The sequence below is a fragment of the Felis catus genome, chromosome D2 (genome assembly GCF_018350175.1).
Source record: "Felis catus isolate Fca126 chromosome D2, F.catus_Fca126_mat1.0, whole genome shotgun sequence".
Taxonomy (NCBI): domain Eukaryota; kingdom Metazoa; phylum Chordata; class Mammalia; order Carnivora; family Felidae; genus Felis; species Felis catus.
Window position 1 is genome coordinate 49791998 of NC_058378.1, and position 24292 is coordinate 49816289.

At 55.7% G+C, this 24292-nt stretch overlaps 1 protein-coding gene across 1 annotated transcript in view; it reads right to left on the reverse strand.

Moving 5' to 3' along the window:
• Nucleotides 1–24292, reverse strand: part of RET (ret proto-oncogene) — a 51764-nt gene that overhangs the window by 22486 nt on the left and 4986 nt on the right. Inside the window, exons 2-4 of the mRNA XM_023240699.2 lie at nucleotides 5440–5706; nucleotides 3391–3678; nucleotides 1112–1356 (exon numbers count right to left, since the gene is read on the reverse strand). Coding sequence (XP_023096467.2) covers nucleotides 1112–1356; nucleotides 3391–3678; nucleotides 5440–5706 — 800 coding nt within the window. The remainder of the gene's footprint in view (nucleotides 1–1111; nucleotides 1357–3390; nucleotides 3679–5439; nucleotides 5707–24292) is intronic.

The following is a 24292-nucleotide window of genomic DNA, read 5'->3' on the forward strand; positions in this document are numbered from 1 at the left end:
CGCACATTCAGAGCCAGTTCTAAGGACCCACTGGCCTGGGTTCAAGTTCCCAGAGGGTCCCTTGCCAATCTGGCTCAGTCACCCTCCCTGGGCCACTGTGCCTCACTTGTGCAACAGGTGTGACAGACATCTACAGATTTCTCCTAAGAATGGATGAGAGAAGATGCCCAGGTGCTTTGCTGATAGGCTTCACCCAGGTCTCCATGGAGCACAGTAAGCCGGGCCCCACAGGGTGGAGGAGTTAGCTTACTGTCACTTAGTGATAGGTGGCAGAGCCAGATCCAAGCCCAGGTGTACATCAAAATGTCCTCCTCCAAGGACCTTCTATATACCAGGCTGGAGGGAATCATGAGGAGAGCTCTGAGCAGTCACAGGGCATCTCTGCTTCCACTGCTAACCAGACTCCTTGCTGTCACCCCAAGGCAGCCCTTCCAAGCTCATGCGACCTTTACCAGCGAGACGTGCCTTCCTCCCATCCGCCCATCTACCACTTGGGGTGCCTAGAGAGGCAAGCGACGGACAACACATTTCCCATTGTGCCCTTGGCCAGCCGGCTGCAGGACGGCCCAATGCCCAGGAGGTGGCAGTCACGATCCGCCTGCAGGGAGGTGGGTGGGCCGTGCTGTGCTGGGAGCGGCACTTGCCAGTCTTACGCACTCCCTGGCCACCCTCCACGAGCCTCTACCGCCCTCTAGCGACAGCTGACACGGTGGAAGGGAGTGCCCTTCTGGCAGCTGTCCTCTCCCCCTCAGGGCAGCACCGCTGTGCCCACGGGCAGCGGCACAGGTACACCCCTGACACGAACGCCCACCCTGGGCTTTGACAGCCTGGTCAGACACATGCTAGGCATTCAGGGCGCCCGGACATTCATCAGAGGACAGCTAGGCTGACCTCCCCTCTCCTCCTCAGCTACCCCCAAGACAGGAAGAAAGCCCCAAAAGACAGTTGGATGGGCCAATAAAAGACGAATAGCTAGACGGATGGTCAGCCACACAGCTGGATGGCCAGAGGGACAGCTGAACAGACCAAGGAATAAATGGTGGACAGAATGGCAGACACCCAACAGATGGACGACACAAAACAGACAAGCCCAAGGGCGGCAGACAGGCACCTCCTTCCTCTTGAACTCCACCACAGCGCTGGCGGTGTCGATGCCCCCGAGGAAGGTGGGCGCCGAGTCGTCCTCATCATACACGGTCACGGGGAAGGGCACCATCACCACCTCCTCCTTGCGTGCGCCGACGCGCACCGTGCAAGCAGCCACCAGCTCGTACTTCTCCCGCAGCTCGCGATCCAGGGGCCAGCGCGTGCTCACTTCCAGGCTGTCCGGGGCGCAGTGGAAGGGCAGGTTCTCACCTATGCACCAAGCAGACCAGGAACCCCAACATGACTCCAGGGCAGGGAGGAGGCTGGGGAGGGGGGCAGGGCGAGCTGCCTTTTTCAGGGGCCCTGCCAATGGGTCAGAGTTGCCGAGCATGCTGGCCGTGCCCTGAACTACTCCTCCTCAGTGGTGGGTGTGGAAATTCAGGCACGGGTTTGCAGTGATGACCATGCACTAACTGGCTGTCCTGTGCCTGCCACCTTCACTCGTGCTGCTGGGGACGCGCAGGAACCAGGAGGCCTGCATCAAGTCCTCACTCTGATAACCTAGGGAAGGCTGCTCACACTACTTGCCCAACCTCCAACCTTGCCTCTCTGGGGGGCGGGGACAGCTGTGTCTCTGGCTGTGTGATCCCAGACTGGTCGTTCCGCCTCTCTGTGCCTCAGTTTGCTCACCAAGAGATGGGATGATGAAGGCTAACATGCCTGCTCCTGACCAGGCGCCGCTACATGGTCAGTGACTTATGTACCTTCCCACTACCCGCTGAGGGGAGGGCCAGTCACCATGGTACACTCTTCAGCCCAAACCTGTCCTGAAATTCATCCTCCAGGAATAACTCGGAAAAGGGGAAACGCTGAGGGCTTGAAGGTCAACACTGACTGCCCCCACAGCCAACCAGGAAGGGTTAGGCCAGCTCCATTCGGTGGGAAATCAAAAGTCCCTTCCCTCTCCTCAAAGCCACATATTACATGTGGATTACATGTGGGAAATGCTTATGATATAATGGTTCTCTCTGATGTTTATGACTACAAAAAACACGCTCAACAAAATTTGATGATGTAACCTTTATGAGGAAGGGCAGCATGCTCAGCCTTACGTTTGGCTAACAATCCTGCACAAAGACACCCATCCCTGCTGCGGGGCAGTGTGAGGATGCTGGGGGAGTGGGTGGCTACTTTTCTTATCTTACTGAGATTTTCTGTAACATGATTACCTCATTACGGTGTGAACGGTAAACCTGCTGTGAAGCCAGGTTCCTCTTACTACTAGCAGTCTACCTTCTGGGCCCCAGTTCTTTGCTTTTGAGTATTTTAATGGTGCCTCTCATCGGAGGTCTGCTCAGGTGCCCCCTCTCACCTCCACTGGGACTCATCCACCATCCCCACCTTGGCTGGCCTCCCCAGGGCCATCTTGTGGCAAAGTCTACTACCCTTGCAGCTGCTTAGGCAGAATCCTGGAGCCACACTAGCTCCCCCTTCCCCTCAACACCCACACCCAACTCCTCAAGAAATCCTGCTGGGTCTTCCTTCATAACATGCCTAGAAGCTGCCTGCTTTTCATGTCCCTGTGGCCTTTCACCCTTCTTCCGGTCTCTATCCTCTTGCTCAGGGATTTCTCAGGTAGCCTCCTAACCGTTTCCCCACTTCCACCCTACGCTGCCCCGTACCAAATCATTCCTAGCACAGCAGCCAGAATAATCCTTTAGAGGTAAGTCAGGTCTGGCCAAGCCCCCCTTCCCGACAAGCCTTCCATGACTCCCTAGTCCCTCAAGGGGAAACCCTCAAGAATTTCTCTGTTCTCATGCACCTCCACTGTCCCCTGTGGCTCACTCCACTCCAGCTATACAGGGGCTCCACTGCAGGGATCTCAAAGGGGCCAGCCCAGCTTGCCTGGGGCCCTCCCACCTCTGCTCCAGCTCTCCCTTCCCCAGCCACGAGATTTAAGACCGCAGTCTCCACCCCTCTATATCCTTGGAGCTTTACTTCCCACATAGCACCTTCCAGAAGCCACCCCATTTCCTTGGCATGTGCATGGTCTCCATCTCCCAGGGAAATGGAGGCTGCGGGCAGGCAGGATTTTGACTTTAGTTCACTGTCACATCCTTAGCCCCTAGAACACTACCTAGTCCCTGACAGGCCATCATCCATGACAAGAAATATTTCTGGAATACTAAATGAGCGGGTGGTGTGGTGGTGGAGAGTAAACCAGATGGCTCATGTCAAGGGCTAGTGGTCCTGTGCTCGGCACATAACAGGCACTGAGGATGGCCCTACAAGGCCGGCACTCACCTTCTAGGAGCCTGTAGGCCACGCTGATGTTGGGACAGAGGAACTGCACAGGCAGCAGGCGGAACTGGTGGAAAGTGCCAGGAGGCCTATTCTCTCTGATGCGGAAGGAGACACTTGTCTCAGGAAAGCAGAGCTCCCGGGGTTTGAGGGAACCACAAGCCGGGAAGGAGGTGTTGACAAAGGAGAAGTACACACGGGCACAGCTGGGCCATTGGCACTCGCCCTCACGCAGGGATGTAGGTGACAGGAAGACCTGGAGGTAGATGGTGAGCACAGGGAAGCCGCCATCTGCAGAGAAAGAAGTCAGGTCTGGTGGGGCATCAGCCACATCTACAGGTGGTAGGGAACAGCATGGGGAAGGGACAGGAGCTGGCTGCAGGGCTAGTGTAAAGCCCAGTCCTCACGGTTGTCCACAGGGTTCCACTGGGCTCTCTGCACCCCACCACCGACTTCCCTGGACCTGGGGCGTGTCTGTGCTTCAGGGTCCCATGGTTCTGCTCCCTCTGCCTGGAGGTACCTGGCAGGCCCGCCTCTCTTGTCATTCAGGTCTCGGCTCAAATACTGATTCCTCAGGTGCCCTGAGCACTGGGGTCTATTGTTCCCCCTAATTCTCCCCACATCATCGCCCCCCTGCAGAGGGGTGCCCTGAGCCCTGGGTCCAACTCCCCAGGCTGGTTCCTACTGCATGTGGTGATCAGCAGGCCGCTCCCTTCCACACCCTCCCCAAGGGCTTTCATTGTGGAGTCACCTCTCCACAGACTTCCCCAGCACCTGGAGGGGGAATTTCCAGCAAATTCCATCATGGAGGCTCTTTCTCCAACAAGGTCTGGATCTCTGCCACAGTGACAGGGACGCTTCCTGGGCCCTCTCTCTCAGCCCTAGGGTAGTGGCTGCTCCCCCACATCTCCTCCTCCCGTATTCATTAGAGTTCTCTTTGCTTCTTACCAGCCTGTCCTTTGTTGCTTCAATCCCGGGCTGTAGTTAACCATTCTCTATACAAACTTGCCCTGTTCAAGTTACCGTGTGGTTTCTCTCCTGACTGGACTTAACAGGTGCAATCACGAACAGAACAGGCCTCCTATGAAAAGGGGCACCTTGGCAAATTCCACTCTGGCCTCTGCCCCTGGAGCCCTAGTTCAAGATCCCCACAGGGGCTTGGGATGAAGACGGCAGCGGTTAAGTGTGCACGGAACTGAGATCCATCTCAGATGCCACCTCCTCCAGAACTGGGGGTACCCGGTGGGGGGCTCCGTCGTGTGACCCTGGCTTTACCTGGCAAATGGGGGTGCAACCACTCCGTCCTGCTGGGCAGTGCCGCCCACTCTGCATGCATAGGCATGCCACCTGCCTCTTGCCCGTATGAGGGGGCTCAGGGCTGGTGGGAGCAGGCAGTGAGGCCATGTCTTTGGAGGAGATGCTTGGAGGTGGGGAGCTACTGGGTATGTGAACACCATTTTGCACCACCAGGCAGAGCTGCTGCACCCCCCAGGACCAGGGTCGCATGTGGCCTCTATTCTGCTCTGTCCCCGACTCTGAGGAGCTGGCCAGGCCCTCCTTCCACACCACTTTCCTCCCCAGCACCAGGCTGGAGTCCCCACCAGGGACCAAGGGTAGCCTGTTGCGGATGGGAAGACAAGCTTTCTGCAGAACTGCTCCTTCCCCGGGAAGTTCCAGATCATTTGCTAAATCAAAAACCTTCTGATTTTTCTAGCCCCTTTTAACCCCTCTTATAACCCCAAATCCTGGTCGCCCAACTGGAAAAGGCATCTGAGTCCAGCATAGAGAGAGCACCCAAACCTTCCCAGGGGTTCTCCAAAATCCCAACAGACTTAGGAGGCCCAAGGATCAGCAGCAGCCCCCAAACTCATCCGTGCCCTGGCCTGGCTGGACACAGAGGCAGGCCAGCCTCGCCTCACTCTTCACTCTGACACAACAGGAATTGCATAGCAACCACCCTCTTGAGCCTCCCCGTGGCTGTGAGAGGAGGAGAGGCATGAGGTGGGCTGTGGGAGGAGAAGGAGACAGGCTGGGGGTAGGCAGCTCCCTTACTGCGGATGCTGAGCTTGTCCCAGGTGCTGTGATCCAGGCTCCGGTTAAGGTAGAGAAGGCCAGTGTCCTCCTCGATGCGAATCCATTCGTTCTCATGCAGTCTTGCACGGTAGGCGATGCCGTAGAGGTGCTGGCCCAGGCGGAAGGCGGGCACCTCCTCCGGCATGTCCCGCAGGGCATGGACGTAGAGCAGGGGCATGCCAGCTGGCTGGTCCACGTAGAGTTTCTCCCAGTAAGCATCCCTGGCGAAGTAGAGTCCCAGCGGAGCTGGAGAAGGGAGGGAAGTGTGTGAGGGAGGGAGGGGTGAGGATGATGTCCAGAGCAAGCCTCCCAGGCAGACCAGCATTCCCCAGCAGCTGGACTTCACACCTTGATAAAAGCTTCTTTGTGGACCAAAAAACTTCCTAATTTAAAATTCCAACCTAGCGTAAGGAATAGTTTGCAAGCAAAATCAGATGCAAGTGTTAAGTCTCCTCATTCTTAAATTAGAAGAGATATCATCCTCCATAATTTATAGGATTAAAGTCTTTCATACAGAAACAAATAAATAAATAAATAGGTAAGTAAGAAAATTCTGATCCTAGTAGGACTTTCTCACCTGTAGTCCTAAAAACATCAGCACACAACTATCCGTGTAGCTAAACACAAGCTGAAAACGGACTGCCTTAAAACAGAAAAAGAAAAGAGAGGAGGAAGAGGCAGTGTAAGACAACTGCAAAATCATTCTCAATTACCCAAGTTTGTTAAGTACGTGAATTGCACAGAGCTGGGAGTTCACACAGGCTTCTCAGCAAATCATCTGGATCCGGAGTTTTCTTTCTTTCAAAAAATTTTTTTAACGTTTATTCATTTTTGAGAGAGAGAGAGAGAGAGAGAGAGAGAGAGAGAGACAGAGACAGAGCGTGAGCAGGGGAGGGGCAGAGAGAGAGAGAGAGAGGGAGACACAGAATCTGAAGCAGGCTCCAGGCTCCGAGCAAGCGGTCAGCACAGAGCTTGATGCGGGGCTCGAACCCACAAACTGTGAGATCATGAACTGAGCCGAAGTCGGATGCTTATCTGACTGAGAGACCCAGGGCCCCTGGATCCAGAGTTTTCAAGTGAACAAGATGATGTCAGATAAGCAGGGCTGGCAGTAGTCACCAAAAATGAACCTGGGCACTTTTTATTTTATTTTTAAAAAAAAAAAAAATTTTTTTTCAACGTTTTTTATTTATTTTTGGGACAGAGAGAGACAGAGCATGAACGGGGGAGGGGCAGAGAGAGAGGGAGACACAGAATCGGAAACAGGCTCCAGGCTCCGAGCCATCAGCCCAGAGCCTGACGCGGGGCTCGAACTCACGGACCGCGAGATCGTGACCTGGCTGAAGTCGGACGCTTAACCGACTGCGCCACCCAGGCGCCCCAAACCTGGGCACTTTTTATAAGAGAAACAAACCTTTTCCAAAGTTAAACATACTCCTACCTTTGGACCCAGAAATCCTACTAAATTTATCCAAGAGAAATGAAAACACACGTCCATCAAATGACTTATTCACAAGTGGCAGGGTTATTCACGCAGCCAAGAACTGGAAACACCCCAGAAGCCCTTCAGCAGGTGAGTGGATAAGCAAAAAGTGGTTTTCACACCACGGAATCCTATGCAGCGACGAGAAGGGATGAACTATGGATACACATCACAGCCTGGAAAGCTCTCACAGACAACCATGCCAAGAGGAAGCAGCCAGGCACAAAAGAATATACATGGCAGGATTCTAGGCTAATTTCAGGTGACGGAAAGTAGCCTGGCTACCTGGGGTGGGAGGAGACACAAGCCTGGGGGGGGGGTGGCAAGAAGGAACATTCTGGGGGATGTAAAGGTTCCACATCCTGACAGCAGTGTGGGTCACATGGGCACATACATTTGCTGCTAATGTACAGCTGAGGGCTGTGCATTTCAACTTCTGTAAAGTTTCCCTACAAACCTGATCACCAAGGCACTGTGGGTAGAGCTGTGGTTGCCACGAGAGGAGGATGCTGACCATGGCCTCACTGGGTAAGCCCACGTAGGAGCTCACGCCTCTGCTGACTTTGCGTGTGTTCAACATCTTTCATAATAAAAAGTTTTTTAAAATAGTAAGAATTTTCAAGGAGGTGGATAAATAGGCAAACGATGCTTAAGAACCACAAAAGTCCTGAAAATATAATGCATAGGAACTACCCAGCACACAACGCAAACTTTAGGACTATTCATGCACTTGTAGCCAATTTCTTTCTCTCTTTTTTATTTAAAAAAAAAAATTTAACGTTTATTTATTTTTGGGACAGAGAGAGACAGAGCATGAACGGGGGAGGGGCAGAGAGAGAGGGAGACATAGAATCTGAAGCAGGCTCCAGGCTCTGAGCCATCAGCCCAGAGCCCGACGCAGGGCTCGAACTCACGGACCGCGAGATCGTGACCTGGCTGAAGTCGAACGCTTAACCGACTGCGCCACCCAGGCGCCCCATCTCTCTCTCTTTTTTAAATGTTTATTTATTTTGGGTGGGGAGAGACAGAGGATCCGATCCGAAGCGGGCTCCGTGCTGACAGGAGAGAGCCCCATACGATGCGATGCAGGGCTCTAACCGTGAGATCGTGACCTGAGCCGAAGTCAGATGCTTAGCCGACTGAGGCACCCAGGTGCCCCGCCAACTTCTCCTTTCAATCAGCTTGTTTCCACCCAGACCCCACTTTTTTCGCAGCTGCCGGGGTGAGCAGCCAGGCCAGTCGGCACCAGCAGAGGAGACCCTTGGCCCTGCCTGCTCCAGTGTGGGTGCTGCCATGTCAGACAGGCCTGGGCTGGGAAGGAGCAAGGGGGAAGGGGTGGGAGAGGGAGAGAGAAGGGAGAGAAGGAGAGAGAGAAGGGGGTAACAGGAAAGGGGGGAGGAGGGCGAGAGAGATGGTTTTGTCAGAGCCAAAGGCCTGGCCCTGCACACCCCACACTAAACACCGTGATGGGGGGACGTGGGGGTGGGGGTTGGGGGATGATGACAACACCCATAATGTGGCCTTTCAGACCTTTGGAAAGCCCCTCTCCAGGAGAGGTGTCCCTGGAGTGGGACCTAGAATTACTCAGTCCCTGTGGGTGAAGTTCAGGCAGGTGGAGCAGGCTAGGACCTCCGAGGAGCCCACCTTTTGCTCTGAGCTGAAGTTTCCCAGGGGAAGGATCCGCTCCAGAGTGCCACATGGGCTGCCATTGAAGGGGGAGACAGCTAGTGGAGTACCATGAAGAAGCCACACTGGGGAATTCTGGGGAGGGAGTGCTGAGACCACACTCCCCCCACCCTGCGGTCTCGCTGGCAGAGAGCATGGTCCAGGAGGACACAGGTTCTCAGAGGCACTCAGGGCTGACCTCCTTGGGATTTAGCCGCTGATGCCAGCAGGGACAGGAGGGCAGCTCAGAGGGCTGTGTTGGCCTCAAAGGGCCACAAAACTGGCCTCTTGCTGCTCCTGCTGAAGGGTCAACTCATGGTACCAGCACAGAGCTGAGCTGAGTGATGGGTCATGGCTGTCAGGTCCTCCGAGGGTCCCCGCACAGCTGGGATTCACTCCAGAGGCTTGTGTTTCCCAGAAGGGGCACTCACTCTCCCCACAGTGTGGGGGCCCAAAGAGGACCCTAGCAACCACTCAAGTCATGACGCAAAGACAGGAAAGCTCCCTGTGGGTGTCTCCTCACCCACAGGGAGGGGACAGTGGTGGAGGAGTTCCCGAAGGGGGTTGGCGGCCACCTCCCACTAGGAGTGTGCGGGAGCCCCCTCTGTACTACCTGGCAGGGGAACCCCTGGCCTGCTTTCCTCTGCGGGGCCATCCGGCCTCCCTCCACAGGAATCCGGCATTATGGGGGCTCCCAACCCATGGCAGCATCCTGCCCCAGAGCCAGCATGGCCACGTCCCGGAAGGCAGGCTCAGAAGGGGGATCAGAGCCGGGCACAGCACGGCTGCTCCATGACAAGGGCCTGAATCATGAGCAGCAGCCAAGCTTCCTTATCCTCCAACATTCCATGAAGGTTCCAAGTCAGAGCATCCAGCAAGAGCCCTGGGGGAGGGGCTGCGGTGGGGGCGAGGCAAGTGATGCTCATTGCCCCATGGACAGAAAGAACGGCTCCCCCTTCCCCCTGACTGTGTCCTGCCCCCATGACATTCTCGGGAGGGGCCGGCCCCCTGCCTCTCAAAGGTGGAGTGTGGGGAGAGCACTGGATGGTTCTGGGAGGCAATTCCCCACGCATACCCACTGACCTTCCATCCTCTCCACAGCCCCAGACAGAGGCACTGTCAGGACCACTGCTTTGCAAACACAGACACTGAGGCGGAAAGAAGGAAAGTCATTTGTTTGCTTAAGGGCACACGCACAGACAGAAAGAAACTGGAATTCGTAAAGCCGTCTTTCAGAGAGGCACATCCTTCACCAGCCCACTCAGCTTCCGGGGGCCCCCACAGCTGCCATGCTCTTGCTCCCCAGCTGACCAGGCCTGGGCCCCCCCACCCCCACCCAGGGGGCCCTGCCTGCTGGGACAGGCTTTGCTTCCCGACAAAGCCCTCAGTGGTGCTAGGGCTCACTGCAAGTCAGGAACACCAGCTCAAGAGGGGAAGTGGACCCTGATGACAGACCATGTCTCTGGGCAGCTCGGCACTTCCGGGTACAGAAAGGAGAGGAGACTGTAACTCCCAGGGGCCTCACAGGGTGGTGGCCAGGGGCAGTCTGGGCTTGTGACACCAACACCAGGTAAAGAGGGGGCTCAGCCCGGATGAGCGCTGCCGACCTCCTCAACGCCGTGGCAGAAGGGCACACGCTAACCACTAACGCTCTGAGATGCTGCCCTGGGGCCTGAGCGCCCAGGGCTCCCCCCAGGGAACACTGCTGGGTCTACAGGATCGGCCGTAGACACAGACCAGGGCAGCCTGTGTCTTCCAGAGCCCACCAGGCCACTAGCTTTCCTTAGGGTGCCTGACCCCTCCCTGGAGAGGTGGGGTGTGCGTTCTGGCCTCCAGAGTACCAGTGAGGGGCCGCTGCATGTCAACTGAGCTTACGTCATGAGACTCAATACAGCAGCTGCTGGACATTCTCTCAGCACCCACACTCCTGGCCCTGGTCAGCAGGGTAGAAGCCAGTAGAACCTGGCTGTTCTTGGCGTCACTGTGGGGAGGGCCTCTTGGGGGTGGTGACCCCTGAGGCTGCAGAAGGTCTTGTCAGGTCTTGCTGGGGGAGCTACTCTACCCAGAGCACCCCACCTCGCAGGTACGTGGGAGCAGCTCCAGAACCCTGTGGGTGGCGGGGGGAGGGGGCCTCCCTGACTGCACATACTTCCAGTGGTACAGGGGCTGGGAGGCAGCACAGCCCGAGCTCCCAGAGCCCTCTCCCACCCCTCCTCCAGGCTGGTCACTGCCACACAGTCCACATGTGCGGGAGAAAATGGGGCCTGCCTGCTCTCATCTCAGGGAGCCCAGCCCTACGGGATCCGTGTGGGGCCCAATCTATTGCTGCCAGAAGGGATTTGTGGGTTGGGCGATGATTGTAAGCAGAAACAGACTTAAATGCACTTAAAATACCTCCCAGGTGGTCTCTGACGCAGGGCATGGCTCCCTTAATGCTCTTCAGTGTCACAGACACTTCTAGATGGAAAAACACATGGTCCAAGGCAGGGAACTGAGGAGGTGGGTGCGGGGCCGGCCTCAGGGGGGTATAGCCTAGGCAGTCCCAAAGGGCCCCACACTTGGTTTAATGCTCTGATGTCACGGTTTTGAAATTCTTCACAATTCTAGAACGAGGGGTCCCCACCTTCATTCTACACGGGGCCCCACAAATGATGTAGCCAATCCTGGCAGGTGAATGAGGAGAGCCTGAGACGGGCCACTGGTGTCTACTTCCACAGGGCTGTGCAGCCTCTGCAGCCTCAGTTTCTCCAACTGTGAATCAGAGCAGGGCATGCTGGGGAGAGGAGCAGCCAGTGCAGGTTGCAGCCAGGCCTCACCTGTGCACAGGTACGTATTACACAACGCTGCTAACTTCAGATTCACAGCCACTGGGTGCAGATCGCTTTACTACCCCATTTCACAGTTCGGAACACCGAAGCTGGGAGGTGGGAAGCCTTACCAAGGTCACTCGGCTGGAGGTTCTGAGACTCGGGATTTGGTGCAAGGGCTAATGGAAGTGGCAGCGGGAGTCAGGATAAAGGCAGACGCTGAGCCCACCAAGAGGCTCGCTGCTGGCAACTTTCTGCCAGGAAGGGCTCTCTGGCCTATGGGCTCAGAGTGGCCTCCAGTGAGGACCAAACCTGGCACTTTGGACAGGTCGACACAGAACTCGCAAAGCCTTCCGTACCCATCCCTCTCACCTGTGAATGCCACAGGGTGTCAGAATCCTCCCCCCGCACCTAGTCTAACATTTCTGTCTGGACAGAGTTGGCCAGCATCACCCTCTGGTGGCACCTCCTTGCACAGTGGGTCTGGTTGCCCGGGCTGCCCCTGTTCCAAGGCACCACACTGAGGGGTGAGGAGCTGACTTTTCCTCACACAGCACAGGTGGGTCCCTCCCACACTGCTCGTGGCACACCTGCCCAAGGCTGAAGTCACTGCTCATGTTCAAAGAGACCCCATCGGCTCCCACCCTGCCTGGCCCTGAAAGGGACTGGCTCCCACCCATCCACAGCCTTGGCTCCCCTGTGCCTTGGAGGATTGTCTCCAGCCAGCTCGAAGCTGCAGGCCAGTCCCGGCCAAAGCAACTCAGCCAACTTCCCCATGAGCAGTGGGCTGCTGTCCAGCTCCGCCAGCACGCTCTGACCCCCGGCCGGGGAGCAGGGTCCTTCCCTGGGTGCCCTCAGCCTGAGGTAGCCCACAGAGCTCTCCTATGCCCACTGTTGTCCTCTCAACACAGATTAATAAGTTACGTTCACCTCTCCTGTTTCAACTGCTGTGTGAGTGCTGAATCCTCGGTGAGCCCGCACTCATTCACACATCTCTCATGCACACACTCATTGTCTCACACACACACGGTTACATATTCACGCACATGTCCTGTGGCTCACTTAGGGTAGTGTGGTATAGCCCGGTCCTGACTGTGGGCTCACCTTCGCCAGCTCTCCATGGCCCTGGCCAGCCCTGGCCATCACGGCCACACACAGCTCACCCGAGGTGCCTCAGATTTCGGTGCCACCCTCTGTGGTGGTTGTGCCGCCCTCTGACCATGCCAGTCCGTATCTGGGCAGGCACTTCCTGGCCGGGTGCCCTTGGTCTCTCACCCCATCTCGGGGCCTGTCCTCCCGGCTGCTATGAGCACTGGTGAGTCACACTCCCCGTGGCACACGCTCACCCTGCCAGAGAAGTGCAGAGAGCCCCCAACAACTAAAAATGTGCTGCACTGCAACATGAAAGTTGGAACTCAGGGCTCCTAAGAAAGAAAAAAAGAGTGAAACGGTTTGATCCAAGACCTGGGCAGGGTTAGCACTGTGTGCAGGGCAGGCCCTTCCTGCAGAATCCACTCTCTACACAGCCCTGGCTCCTGCCCTTGATGAGCGCCAGATCGTGTAGATGACAGTTTTATTATAACCCAGCAGAATCTCCTTAACAGACGATTTCCTAATGCCATCATCTTTGCTGGGAATGGGAAACAGACCTCACTGACTTCTCCCCAGGGGCAGCCCCTCCCCTGCAGGCCAGCTGTCCCTGGAGGGGGTCTCTCTAGCCCCCAAGACCCATGCTTGGCACTGTCACCCTCTCAGGATGTGGCCTGTCCACACCACGGCCCCTCCTCTATCACATTCACATTCTCTCTTTATTCTAATTGTATATTTGATATACACAAATTCGTCATACAGAACATTTACACTGCAAGTAAATATAACCCCACCACCACCACCACCACCCCGAGCCCAAGGCCAACCTTACTGGACGCTTCGCAATGTTCCTGCCCCTCCCCGGTCCCCACCTTCCACTTCATCCCACTCACTTCGAACATGAACCTGGGTCTTGGGTTTCTCTTGCCTTAAAAAAAACTTTTTTTTTTTTTTTTAACCTTCTGCCTCATTCATGGAAGGTACTTCTGCTGTGTAGAGGATTCTGTAGGACAGTTATTTTCTCTCAGTCCCTCGGAGGACTTTTTTTTTTTTCTTTTGCTTTTGTTGCTGCTGCTGAGAACTCTATCCTCATTCTACTTGTCACTCCTTAGTATTCCCTCTTCTCTCTGGCTCCTATCTGGTATTCTCTCCAGTTGCACTACAATAAGCCAGGTGGCCAACCTCCTGCGCTGGTTTCCTCCCCCTCGCCGCCCCTCGGGGTGTCGGAAGCTCCTCGTTCTCTCTCCCTGTTCTCTGCTAGCAAACGGCAGTCAGTCCCACAGCATTTGTGGCCAGGTTCATGAGTCTTGTGCTGACAACTGCCATGTTCACACGCCCTGACTGACCTCCTCCTCGGTGCCAGGTGCAAATCTCCGCCGTCTTGTTCCAGCCCCTCTCACATCTCAGTCCACTTAGAGGAGGACCCAGACCTTCCCCCCACCTACAGCCCGCCAGCCTGCTGCCATCTTTCCACCCCAGCCAGGGCACCTCCTACCTCGCTGCTCAGAACACACACCTCAGGCTCACCTGGAGCCTGTCTGACTTCCACCCCTTCCACCAGCCCACAGACCGCCCTCCGCCATCCCCAATCGAAGTCGCATGCTCCCACACCTCCCTCACCTGGATGACACTGCCATAATGCTCAAGTGGCTTTCCTGCGCCTGCTCTCAACCCCACGGGCCACTTGTACAGAGCAACCAGGGTGAGTCGGCTCATATCACCCTCTGCCTGACGCCCTGTATTAACTGTCCACTGCTTGCAGAATAGAACACAGCTCCTCACCAGGGGTGAGGCCCCAACTCACCTCCTCCCCACTCTCCTGGGCACCCACCTTCCAGTCGCATCAGCCAACTCACCACATCTGAGCTGAAAGAACAGACTAATGAGTGAACCAATGAATGCAACAAGGAAGGAACAAACCAATAAACACATGGTTTCATGGGGGAGGGGATGCTGGGTGTTTTTGGGAAATAGTCCAAATTTGGGATGAGAGAGGAGGTGGGGCTAGGATACTCTGGCTTGGTCTGATGGGCCCTGGGAGCCACAGGGGGACAGTCAGCAGCAGGATGAGCCAGAGAGAGTCATATGCACAAGACACACGAGGGACGTGGAGGGCCCTCTGGTGCACTGGCCATCTTAGTGAGGCCGGTGGTGGGTGCTGAGCCAACAGCCACCAGGCTGAGAACAAAACCTCTGATCCCAGCTCAGCAAATGACTTACTGGTGACTGAGGAGCACTGCCAACTGTAGGTGTTGGCCAGGATGTGTGTGCTCACTCACACACACACATGCACACAAGTGTGCATGCACAGGCAGGGTCGCCCTGCAATCACTGTGCTTTGTCTCAGCTGGAGGCCCTGCTTTTACAAGGGATTGTGATGTCATTCAGCTTTTAGGAAAAAAGCATGGATCAAATTGCAAATCAAATTTATAAAGAACAAATCTGGGGAGGCACACAAAGGGAATCCCAGTTTTTAAAATTAATCACAGTAGAATACACATAAAATTTACCATCTTAAAAAAATTGTTTTTTCAATGTTTATTTTTGAGAGAGAGAGAGAGAGAGAGAGAGAGAGAGAGAGAGAGAGAGAGAATCTGAAGCAGGCTCTGGGCTCTGAGCTGTCAACACAGGGCCCAACGTGGGGCTTGAACCCATGAACTGCGAGATCGTGACCTGAGCCAAAGTTGGATGCCTAACTGACAGAAACCCAGGCACCCCTACAATTTATCATCTTAATTATTTTTAAGAAGGAACTGAAGGAGGGCTAGCTACTTCCCTGGTGCCCAATGAGGGCATTAGTCACATCACGGCAGTGCAACTTCAGTTTCAGTCTTCCATTCCTTCTTCCCAAAATGCTGCCAGCAGCCCTCGGGAGGCAGCCTATGCCACTATGGCCACAAGGCTGAGTGGCCTTCCTGGGGGTGCCTGGGCACACAGCAAGGGCAAGCTGGGTAGGCCCGGCACACAGGGAGGAACGAATGGGGATCCTGGCACACACACTGGATGCCTGAGCTTTCAATAATGCGCTCTGGGGCTCTCCATGTTCCCAAACGTTCTGTCTAGCACAACGCCCAGGGCTCCTGCCTGCCTGTCTGGCCAGGGACTTCGCACCAGCTCAGCTCCCGAGGTCCACATCATCCCTGCAGCCTAAGCCCTCACCGTGTGGTTCACGGTAGAGAAGGGCAGGAGACCCAACGTGGGGTGCGGTGTTCTCCCCACATACCTGTCCTCTTGGGCCCTGGCTGGGAAAGGTGGCCGGCATCCTGGGAGAGCAGCTGGATGGAGGAAGAGAGAGCTGGGGGAGCTTCAGAGATACCTTGCCTCAGAGATACCACTCTGCACACACAGGCACACCCCTCTACCTTTGTGAAAAGCTCTTCCTCGCACCCCTCGCCTAAGCTCTTGCTGTAGTCTAGGGACATCACTCGGCCACCCACCCACCCCCATTCAATGATGGGAAACAGAAGCTGGGGTTCACCTCTCACACTCACGGAAGTGCCATCGGGGCCCAGGTCTCCTGACACGGCCCACGTCATCCATGTAGCCCTCTGCCAAGAGTGGGGAAGGGGTCTCTGCATGGTTGAGGTTGAGGTTTGGGAAAGTGAGGTCAATGACTGAGGTCTACAGCCCAGGCAGCATGGGGAGCCAGCGGTCCAGGCTTACTCTCTGCACACAGGCCCCAGCCTTCTGCTCCGAGGGGCCCGGGCCCCAGGCTGCACCCTACGTGCACCCGCAGCCACCACCCACACTTCCACACCCATCCAGGCCAGCTGCAGTGGCCTCACTGAGATGATGGATGCTCCTGCCCAAATGTGATTTCCCAGCTGCTGCTGAGTTAATCACCAGCCTCACTGGCAGCTCCTTCCGGCTTCTATGCAAAGGAAACTGCCAATTAGGTTACAATTAATTTCTTACCCAGGGCAAGGCCTGGCTGGAACAAGATTGGCCACCCAAGTGGCCTGCTGATGACTGTGTGGGGGTCACCAGGCCCACTTGGCTCCAGGACTCTCATGCTGCAAGGTCCCAACTGACTTCGGGGGTGCTAGCTCTGGCCTGGGGGTGACTGGCCAGGACATTACCGGCTTTGACCCTGGTGCCTCCGCCTGGGGAGCTGTCCCTCATGTACCCAGCAGGGCACTGTGACTCAGACTTAAACAAACCTGTTATCCCACCTATCTTGAGATCCCTGAACAGAGATGGTCCTGTCCATTTTGGTCCACCCCCCCGCCCCCAGCCCCATGCAGCACTCTTCTTGTGCAACATTAACCAGCAAGACTTCTAGGGTGCACTCCTTGTGAGAGTCTCTGTTCTGAAGTATTTCACATGCATTGTCCCACTGAATTAACACAACAGCCAGAAGCAGGATGATTATGATCCCTGTCTTTGCAGAGGAGGAAACTGAGGCAGAGAGAGGCTAAGTACCTTGCCCAAGGCCACGCAGACAGTGAGCCAGGACTGAAGCTAGGGTCCTGCGTAGGGTGGTATGCATGCCCACCAAGCTCTTTTGCTCAGTGACGGCTATGCACACACGCGCAGAGAAGCCAGGGCGCTGAGACCTGGGACCCTGTACCACCCACCCACCCGCTTACAGCCCAGACCGATGATGCCATCATAAATAACGATCCATGCCTCCCTTACCTCTTCTAAAAAGCAGGTGCCCCTAGAGGTTTCCTGGTATAAATTTGTTAACATTTCAATGAAATGGGATGAAGGCCCAGGAAAGTGTGACTGGGTGGGAGTCTGCTCAGGCAGTTATCTGCCTGACAGGGACAGACACAGCGATGGTTGCTGAATGCACAGGCAGGACGTGGCAGGGGCCCACCGATGCCAGGGGCCTGACATGTCTATCTCTGCTGGACCAGAAGTGACTTTTACGGGATCCTGCGCTCCATCCCCATTGGGTCCTATTATCACCAAATACTTGAAAAGGTGGAACCAGCAAAGTCCGGCTTCTGCAAGTGGCCAGTGATCCATGACTTGTACTTCCTGAGGGGAGGGGTCGGGGCAGCTCCTAGGAAGGTAGCACTTACACAGGGTGGCTGGGACAAAGGCACCTCCCTGAGCCAGCAGCAGCCTGTCCGTCAGAGCAGGGCCTACTGGGACTGCTGCAGCTGAGTGGGGGACCGGAAGGCCATCCTGTGGTCTGGACGTGCTATGTGCTTCTTTGTTAGGTCTGAGAGGAACACCAAGGGCCCTCTCAAAGGAAGCCCCTTTCCTCAAGGGCTGAGCGAACAGGTTTGCCCTCCTGCCCCCAGCACGCACTCCCTCCTATGCGGGGCAGGCTTGGGATGTCACAGTGCTCCCACTGGTAGCCCCCCCTCAGTCCCTCCCTGTGGCTTTGGGCTGCCCCCTCTTCTCCCTACTCCTGCTGTAAGCAAGGGCAAGTGCAGTCAGAGTGAGCAGCAGGCAGGACCCTGAGGCAGGGCCACCACGATGGAAAAGCTGGGTTCTCTCTGGGGATGTGGGGTTTCAAAGCAGGCCTAAGGGTCTGCTCTGCTGGGAGGGTAAGCCTCTGAGAGAGGCAGGTTCCAGCACAGCATGGACCTGGGGCCAGACAAGCCTAGGCTGGGGCACATGCACCTGCATTTGGCTGTTGTTATTAAGCCCACTGGAGCACCAGACCTCAAAGGCCTCAACGTCAAGAGTAAAAAGGAGCCTAACTGCAGGGCTGGAGAAGCTGTATGGAGAAGGGGTCATGGCAGGCAAGTCCTCAGTTGATGCCTCTCACGTGTGACAACTCATGGTTCCCTCTGGGCCTCAGTTTCCCCATCTATAAAATGATAAGGTTGCATCCGATGCTAAGGCTCCTTTAAATTCTGATTCTCCTATGAGTCTATGTGATGTCGGTGCAGAAGCATTCACTGAATGAACTTCCTGACCCGGGACCGGGAGGCAGGATGGTGGGCATATTAGAAATTGGGATGGGCTTTGACCTAGGTGGCCTCTGGGAGGGGAGTGGGATATGGGATGGAATAGGATTAGGATCACAGGTATCTCCCTAGGCCACCAATGGTAAGGCAAAAAGACATGGGCCTAGATCCAAAGGAGAGATTTTAGTGCAGCACAAGGAAGCAGAAAGACAAGGGCAGAGCCGGGCCCAAGCCCACGCTCCTTGACTGCCTCGCTGTGTGACCGCCTTGGCATATTGCCTCTCTGGGTCTGTTCCCAGCTGTGAACTGGGACAGGAACTCCTCCTTGGAAGCACGGCTGGGACAGACCAGGCATAGAGCACCTGCTGACTGAAGCCGGTTCTCCTCTGTTCTCTCTCTGCATTCCTGGTTCCCCAGTCTGGAATCAGATCTGCCTGGGGCCCACAAAGCCTTCCAGCCACTCTTCAGTCAAGGCCTTGTGATGCCCATGCCACTGCCCAGCCCTCCTGCCAGGCTGAGCAATGCCTCGGTACACGCTGCTGTCCCAGGAAAATGGCTTCAAGGGACTGGCAGCATGACATCACAGAGCTACAATTACGGTAATCAACTTACACCGGATCTGCCTGGTTATTTTTAGAGTCAGGATTGAGATTTAGCAAGACAGGGCAGCCCTGGGTTCCCCTGCTGCTGAGTCCTGGCTTGTCAGGTGGGCTGGGTGGGCTGCTGATTCCTGGCACCACTCCTTTCCCTGGTCCTTCACAAGGTGATTTCTGGGCGTGGGCATCACACACACAAGTTGTGACTCCACTGCCTCTGGGGCATTCGAGCCTAAAGTGGCCTCAGGTCCAGGATTTCTGAGAATGTCCTCAGGGTCCCAGTGGGGTTATGGTGACTCAGCCTCCCACCTTGAACATCAGATGAACCCACATCCTCCTCAAAAGGGATCTGGGGCTCAGATACCGACAGAAATGCCACTGACACAATGAAATGCAATGACACAAAACAGCTTCTTAGCAAAACTTGGTGGAGATTTGATGAAGCAAGGTAAACCCAACAACAAAAAGACACCCCACCCAATTAAAACACGGGCAAAGGACCTGATTAGAGATTTCTTCAAAGAAGATACAAATGGCTAATGAGCACGTAAAAGGATGTTCAACATTGCTAATCATCAGAAAAATGCAAATCAAAACTACAATGAGATACCACATCATACCCAGTATGCTGGCTATAATTAACACAAAACAAAACAAAACAATCCAAAAAATAACAAGTGTTGTTGAAGATGTGGTGAAATTGGAACTCTCCCACGCTTCTGGTGGGCATGCAAAATGGTGTAGCTGCCATGGAAAACAATTTGGCAATTCCTCAATAAATAAAACAGAATTACCATATGGCCCAGCAATTCTAACTCCCAGGGACACACCTAAGAGAAGTGAAACCAGGGACTCAAACAGGTATTTGTATGTGAATATTCACAGCAGCATTATTCACAATAGCTAAAAGGTGGAAATGAGCAGATAAATAAACATGATATTTACAATCCAAGGAAACATTACCCTTACAAAGAAATGAAGCACTGATACATGCTACAATGTGGGTACACTTTGAAAACATCATGCCCAGAGAAAGATGCCGGATACAAAGTTCCATTTATGTGAAATATCCAAAGTGGACAAACCCATAGGGACAGAATGCAGAGCAGTGGTTACCACGGGCTGGGGGCTGCAGGATACACGGCAGTGCCTAAATGCATTTGGGGTCTCCTTCTGCCTCGGTGAGACTGTTTAGGAGCTACATAGATGTGATACCTATGCAACATTGTGAACGTACTGAAAGCCACTGCATTGTTCACTTAAAATCGTTGATTTCATGTTATGTGAATTTTACCTCACCAAAAAGAAGCAAATTGTAATTATTTGCTACCCTTCCCTCCGGCAGATGCTGGGCAGGACACAGGCCCTGGCTGTGCTGACCAGGAGAACTGCCATGGAAGAGTCTGTGTGCAGGGGTGCCGTGTCGGGAGCAGGGGTGCCCGAGAGTGTAGGCAGGTGCCCCGGTGTGTGCCCTCCCACCCGCCATGCCCTCCTTTGTACTCTGGGCCTCTCTTGTGGAGAGAGGGGCCATGTGATGGGGTTCTAGCCTGTGGAACATGGGCAGAGTGCTGCGGGTCCCTCCAGGCCTGGCTCTGTGCCCCTCCTTGAGCACACAGCTGGGCATGGAGGAGCTAGCAGGAGGGACCCTTAGTAGGAAACAAACTGACTGTGTTGAATCACTGAGGCCGTGGGGCTTTCTGTTACCAAGTGCAGTCTCACCTGCCCTCAAAGATAGGAGTCGATGGGAGGCTGGGAAGCAGAGAATCTTCGAGTGGGTTCTCACTCAAGAGCCTTCAAGGCTCTGTGGAGTCATGTCTGTGGTCCTGCTGGGTGAATCTCCTGCAGAGACCACCCTGCAGGCTGCCTACCTGACGTGGGTCATCCCTCTGGTGGCAACACCCATCTCCACAAGGCTAAGTGCATGTTTACCCTGCCTCCAGAAGTGAGGAGATGGAGGGTGGCTACCCCACTAAGTGGCTGCTGGAATGGTGCCCTGCTCCCCGACTCCACCCTTTCTTCTCCCCGGAAAGGACAGAATGCAGAAGATGCCCCACAGCCAGTGTTGGGAGGGCAGGACGGGGGAGCAGGCAAGGAGAAACCCACACCCACCCAGGAGCAGCCCCAGCTTCTGTCTTGAACCATTTCACTGTTTCTGTGTCTTTGCTGGTTTCACCAGCAAGAGAAATTGAAGGAACAAACCCTCTAGACTCTTGGATGGCCCCATCACTCTGCACAGGTCCAGGTCAACACCCTCACACACCCCACCCCCAGGTCCTGGCACACAGAGTGCACATTTCCCCCAGGATTTTGTAGGTCATTAATGATTTGGGGCCATTAATCACATTTTTTCTTTTCCCCCTTCTGGAAGGCTGAGAGTCACTGCAATTTTCTGGTGATCACACAGCCACCTATGGGACACTGGAACTAGCTTTGGTGGCTACTAGCTTGCCAGGGGCCTTCTAACTTATTTTAGCAGCAGAACCCTTTCTCCAATCTGGCTGGTGCTTGGGGCAGGGCTCAGAGCTTAGATACCCTTGCGTTCCCTCCCCCTCCCCCGCCCCGGCCCCCAGGCCATACTGCTCTCTAAGCACTTCTGGAGCCCTGGGCCCTGCAGATCACAGACATCAGCACCCCATGTCACATAGGAGCAAAGGCCCAAGATGGCCATGAGGTACAGCCGCCAGCGCCTGAACTTGGGAAGAGGGCTGGGGCCCTAGGACCCAGGCCTACGGGGGCACAGGCACCTTCCCTGAGTTGGGCCCAGAACTGAGCCCTGCCCAACACAGAACTCTAGCCTTGCCCTCCCCCCCCCCCCCCCCCCCCGGCTTTGATATTGTCATGGACAACTTGCACTAGCCAGCCCACCAGGTGGGCACACACCTGTTCAAGTGCACAGGTGACCTCTCCGCAGCAGTACCCGGGCTGCTGTACTTTGTGGAGCCACTCATAAGGCAAAGGCAAACAGAGGTGTTTGCTCGCGGCTGGCCACCTGCTCTCCTTGGGGGCCCAGGTGGTGCCTAAACTGTCTCCCTCAAGGTCCTGTTAGTGTCACCTACCCCCACAACCGCATTTTCTAGGGGCATCAGCTCCAGCTGAGGAAACAATGGCACACTGCTGCCTCCTCTTGTCCCACCCCCTCCTGGCCCAGAGTCTCAGAGGAGACAGCGCAGGGGTGCACTGGCTTCATAGCCTCCAGCCTCAGGGACAAAGGGAGGTCCCAGGGGCCCCTACAAAAACACAGCTGTGAAGTCTGAGCTTGATGGGAGCCCAGGCCCTCATCTGGTCCCAGAGCTCAGGAAAGGTGGATGGTAGGAGGATCGGGCGGGGAGGGAGGGCAGGAGGGCCCAGTCTACAGGGCTCCCAAGCGTCTTGGAGTGTTGGTCCAAAGAGGGGTCTTCTAAGGTCTTCTGAGGTGAGGTGGAGCCCTGCCTCAGAAGTCACAGTCTCCCTTCAACCCTCAAACACCAGGCATGGACTACCACTCTGGGGCTGGGAAGGGAAAGTCAGGTGGGCTCTGGGAGGCCCGGGCATTTCCACCCCTTCAAGCCTCTCAGGAGCGCCCTCCCCAGGCCACCAGAGGGCCACCCTGGGTGTGCCCTCTCTGAGTCATACTGACCCCACAGCCTTCTAGGGGCTGAAGCACCCCGACCCACAGAGCATGGAAGAAAGGCCTCAGAGACCTACGGGAAGCTGAGGAGAGGGAGCAGGGAAGAGGAGGGAGCCCAGCAGGGATGCGTGATCCCCTGCTGTCATAACCACACTGCAGCCCACAGCTGGGAGGGTCACTTGCCTCCTGGCAGCCCAGTGCCCCCCCCCCCCGCCCTTCAGGGGGCAGGGTGCTCCTGCTGAGCACCTCTGAAATCACACACATGCTTTTGGGGTAAGTGACAGCTTAGTGCTTCCTTTACTGCCTGTCCCTCCCTGCACAGTGACAGCTCTGAGGTCAAAGAGCCCTTCTGTTGTCTCCCCAGGGGCATCCCCAGCCCTGGAGAAGCTCTCTAGGCAGCAGGCGGTCCCTCAGGGAGTGTCTGTAGATCACTATTACTATTACTATTAAACCACTCACTCGGGGAAACTGCAGAAATGAGGCAGAGGATGACACCAGGAGGAAGGAGAGGGAATGGGGAACAGGAAAACACAGGCAGGAGAAGGAGGACATGGGGGGGAGGAGGAGGAAGACATGGAGAGAAGGGCACTGGGAAGAAGAGGAAGATATGGGGAGGAGGAGGACATGGAGAGAAGGACATTGGGGAAAAAGAGGACAGCAGGAGGAGGAGGAGGAGGTTATGGGGAGGAGCATGAGGACTCAGGAAGGAGGAGGAGGACACGGGAAGAAGGAGGATGTGAGAAGGAGGAGGAGGACATGGGGGGGGGAGGAGGAGGAAGACATGGAGATAAGGACACTGGGGAAAAAGAGGACAGCAGCAGGAGGAGGAGGAGGTTATGGGGAGGAGCATGAGGACTCAGGAAGGAGGAGGAGGACACGGGAAGAAGGAGGAGGACACGGGAAGAAGGAGGATGTGAGAAGGAGGAGGAGGACATGGGGAGGAGGAGGAGGACACGGGGAGGAGGAGGCCATGGGGAGGAGGAGGACATGGGGAGGAGGAGGATGTGGAGAGGAGGAGGACACAGGAAGGAGTATATAGGAAGGAGGAGGAAGACACTGGGAGGAGGAAGGCATGGAGAAAAGGACAGGGAGGAGGAGGACACAGGGAGGAGCATGTGGGGAGGAGGAGGACACGGGGAGGAGGAGGAGGGCATGGAGAAAAGGACATGGATAGGAGAAGGACACAGGGAGGAGGAGGAGGCCACGGGGAGGAGGAGGACATGGGAGGAGGAGGATGTGGAGAGGAGGAGGACACAGGAAGGAGTATATAGGAAGGAGGAGGAAGACACTAGGAGGAGGAAGGCATGGAGAAAAGGACAGGGAGGAGGAGGACACAGGGAGGAGCATGTGGGGAGGAGGAGGACACGGGGAGGAGGAGGAAGACACAGGGAGGAAGAGGGCATGGAGAGAAGGATATGGATGGGAGGAGGACACAAGAAGAAGGAGGACACAGGGAGGAAGAGGGCATGGGGAGGAGCATCTGGGAAGAAGGAGGACGTGAGAAGGAGGAGGAGGATGTGAGAAGGAGGAGGAGGACATGGGGAGGAGGAGGAGAGCATGGAGAAAAGGACACAGGGAGGAGGAGGACACAGGGAGGAGCATGTGGGGAGGAGGAGGACACGCGGAGGAGGAGGAAAACACAGGAAGGAGGAGGAGTCTATAGGAAGGAGAAGGAAGACATGGGGGGAGGAGGAAGGCATGGAGAAAAGGATATG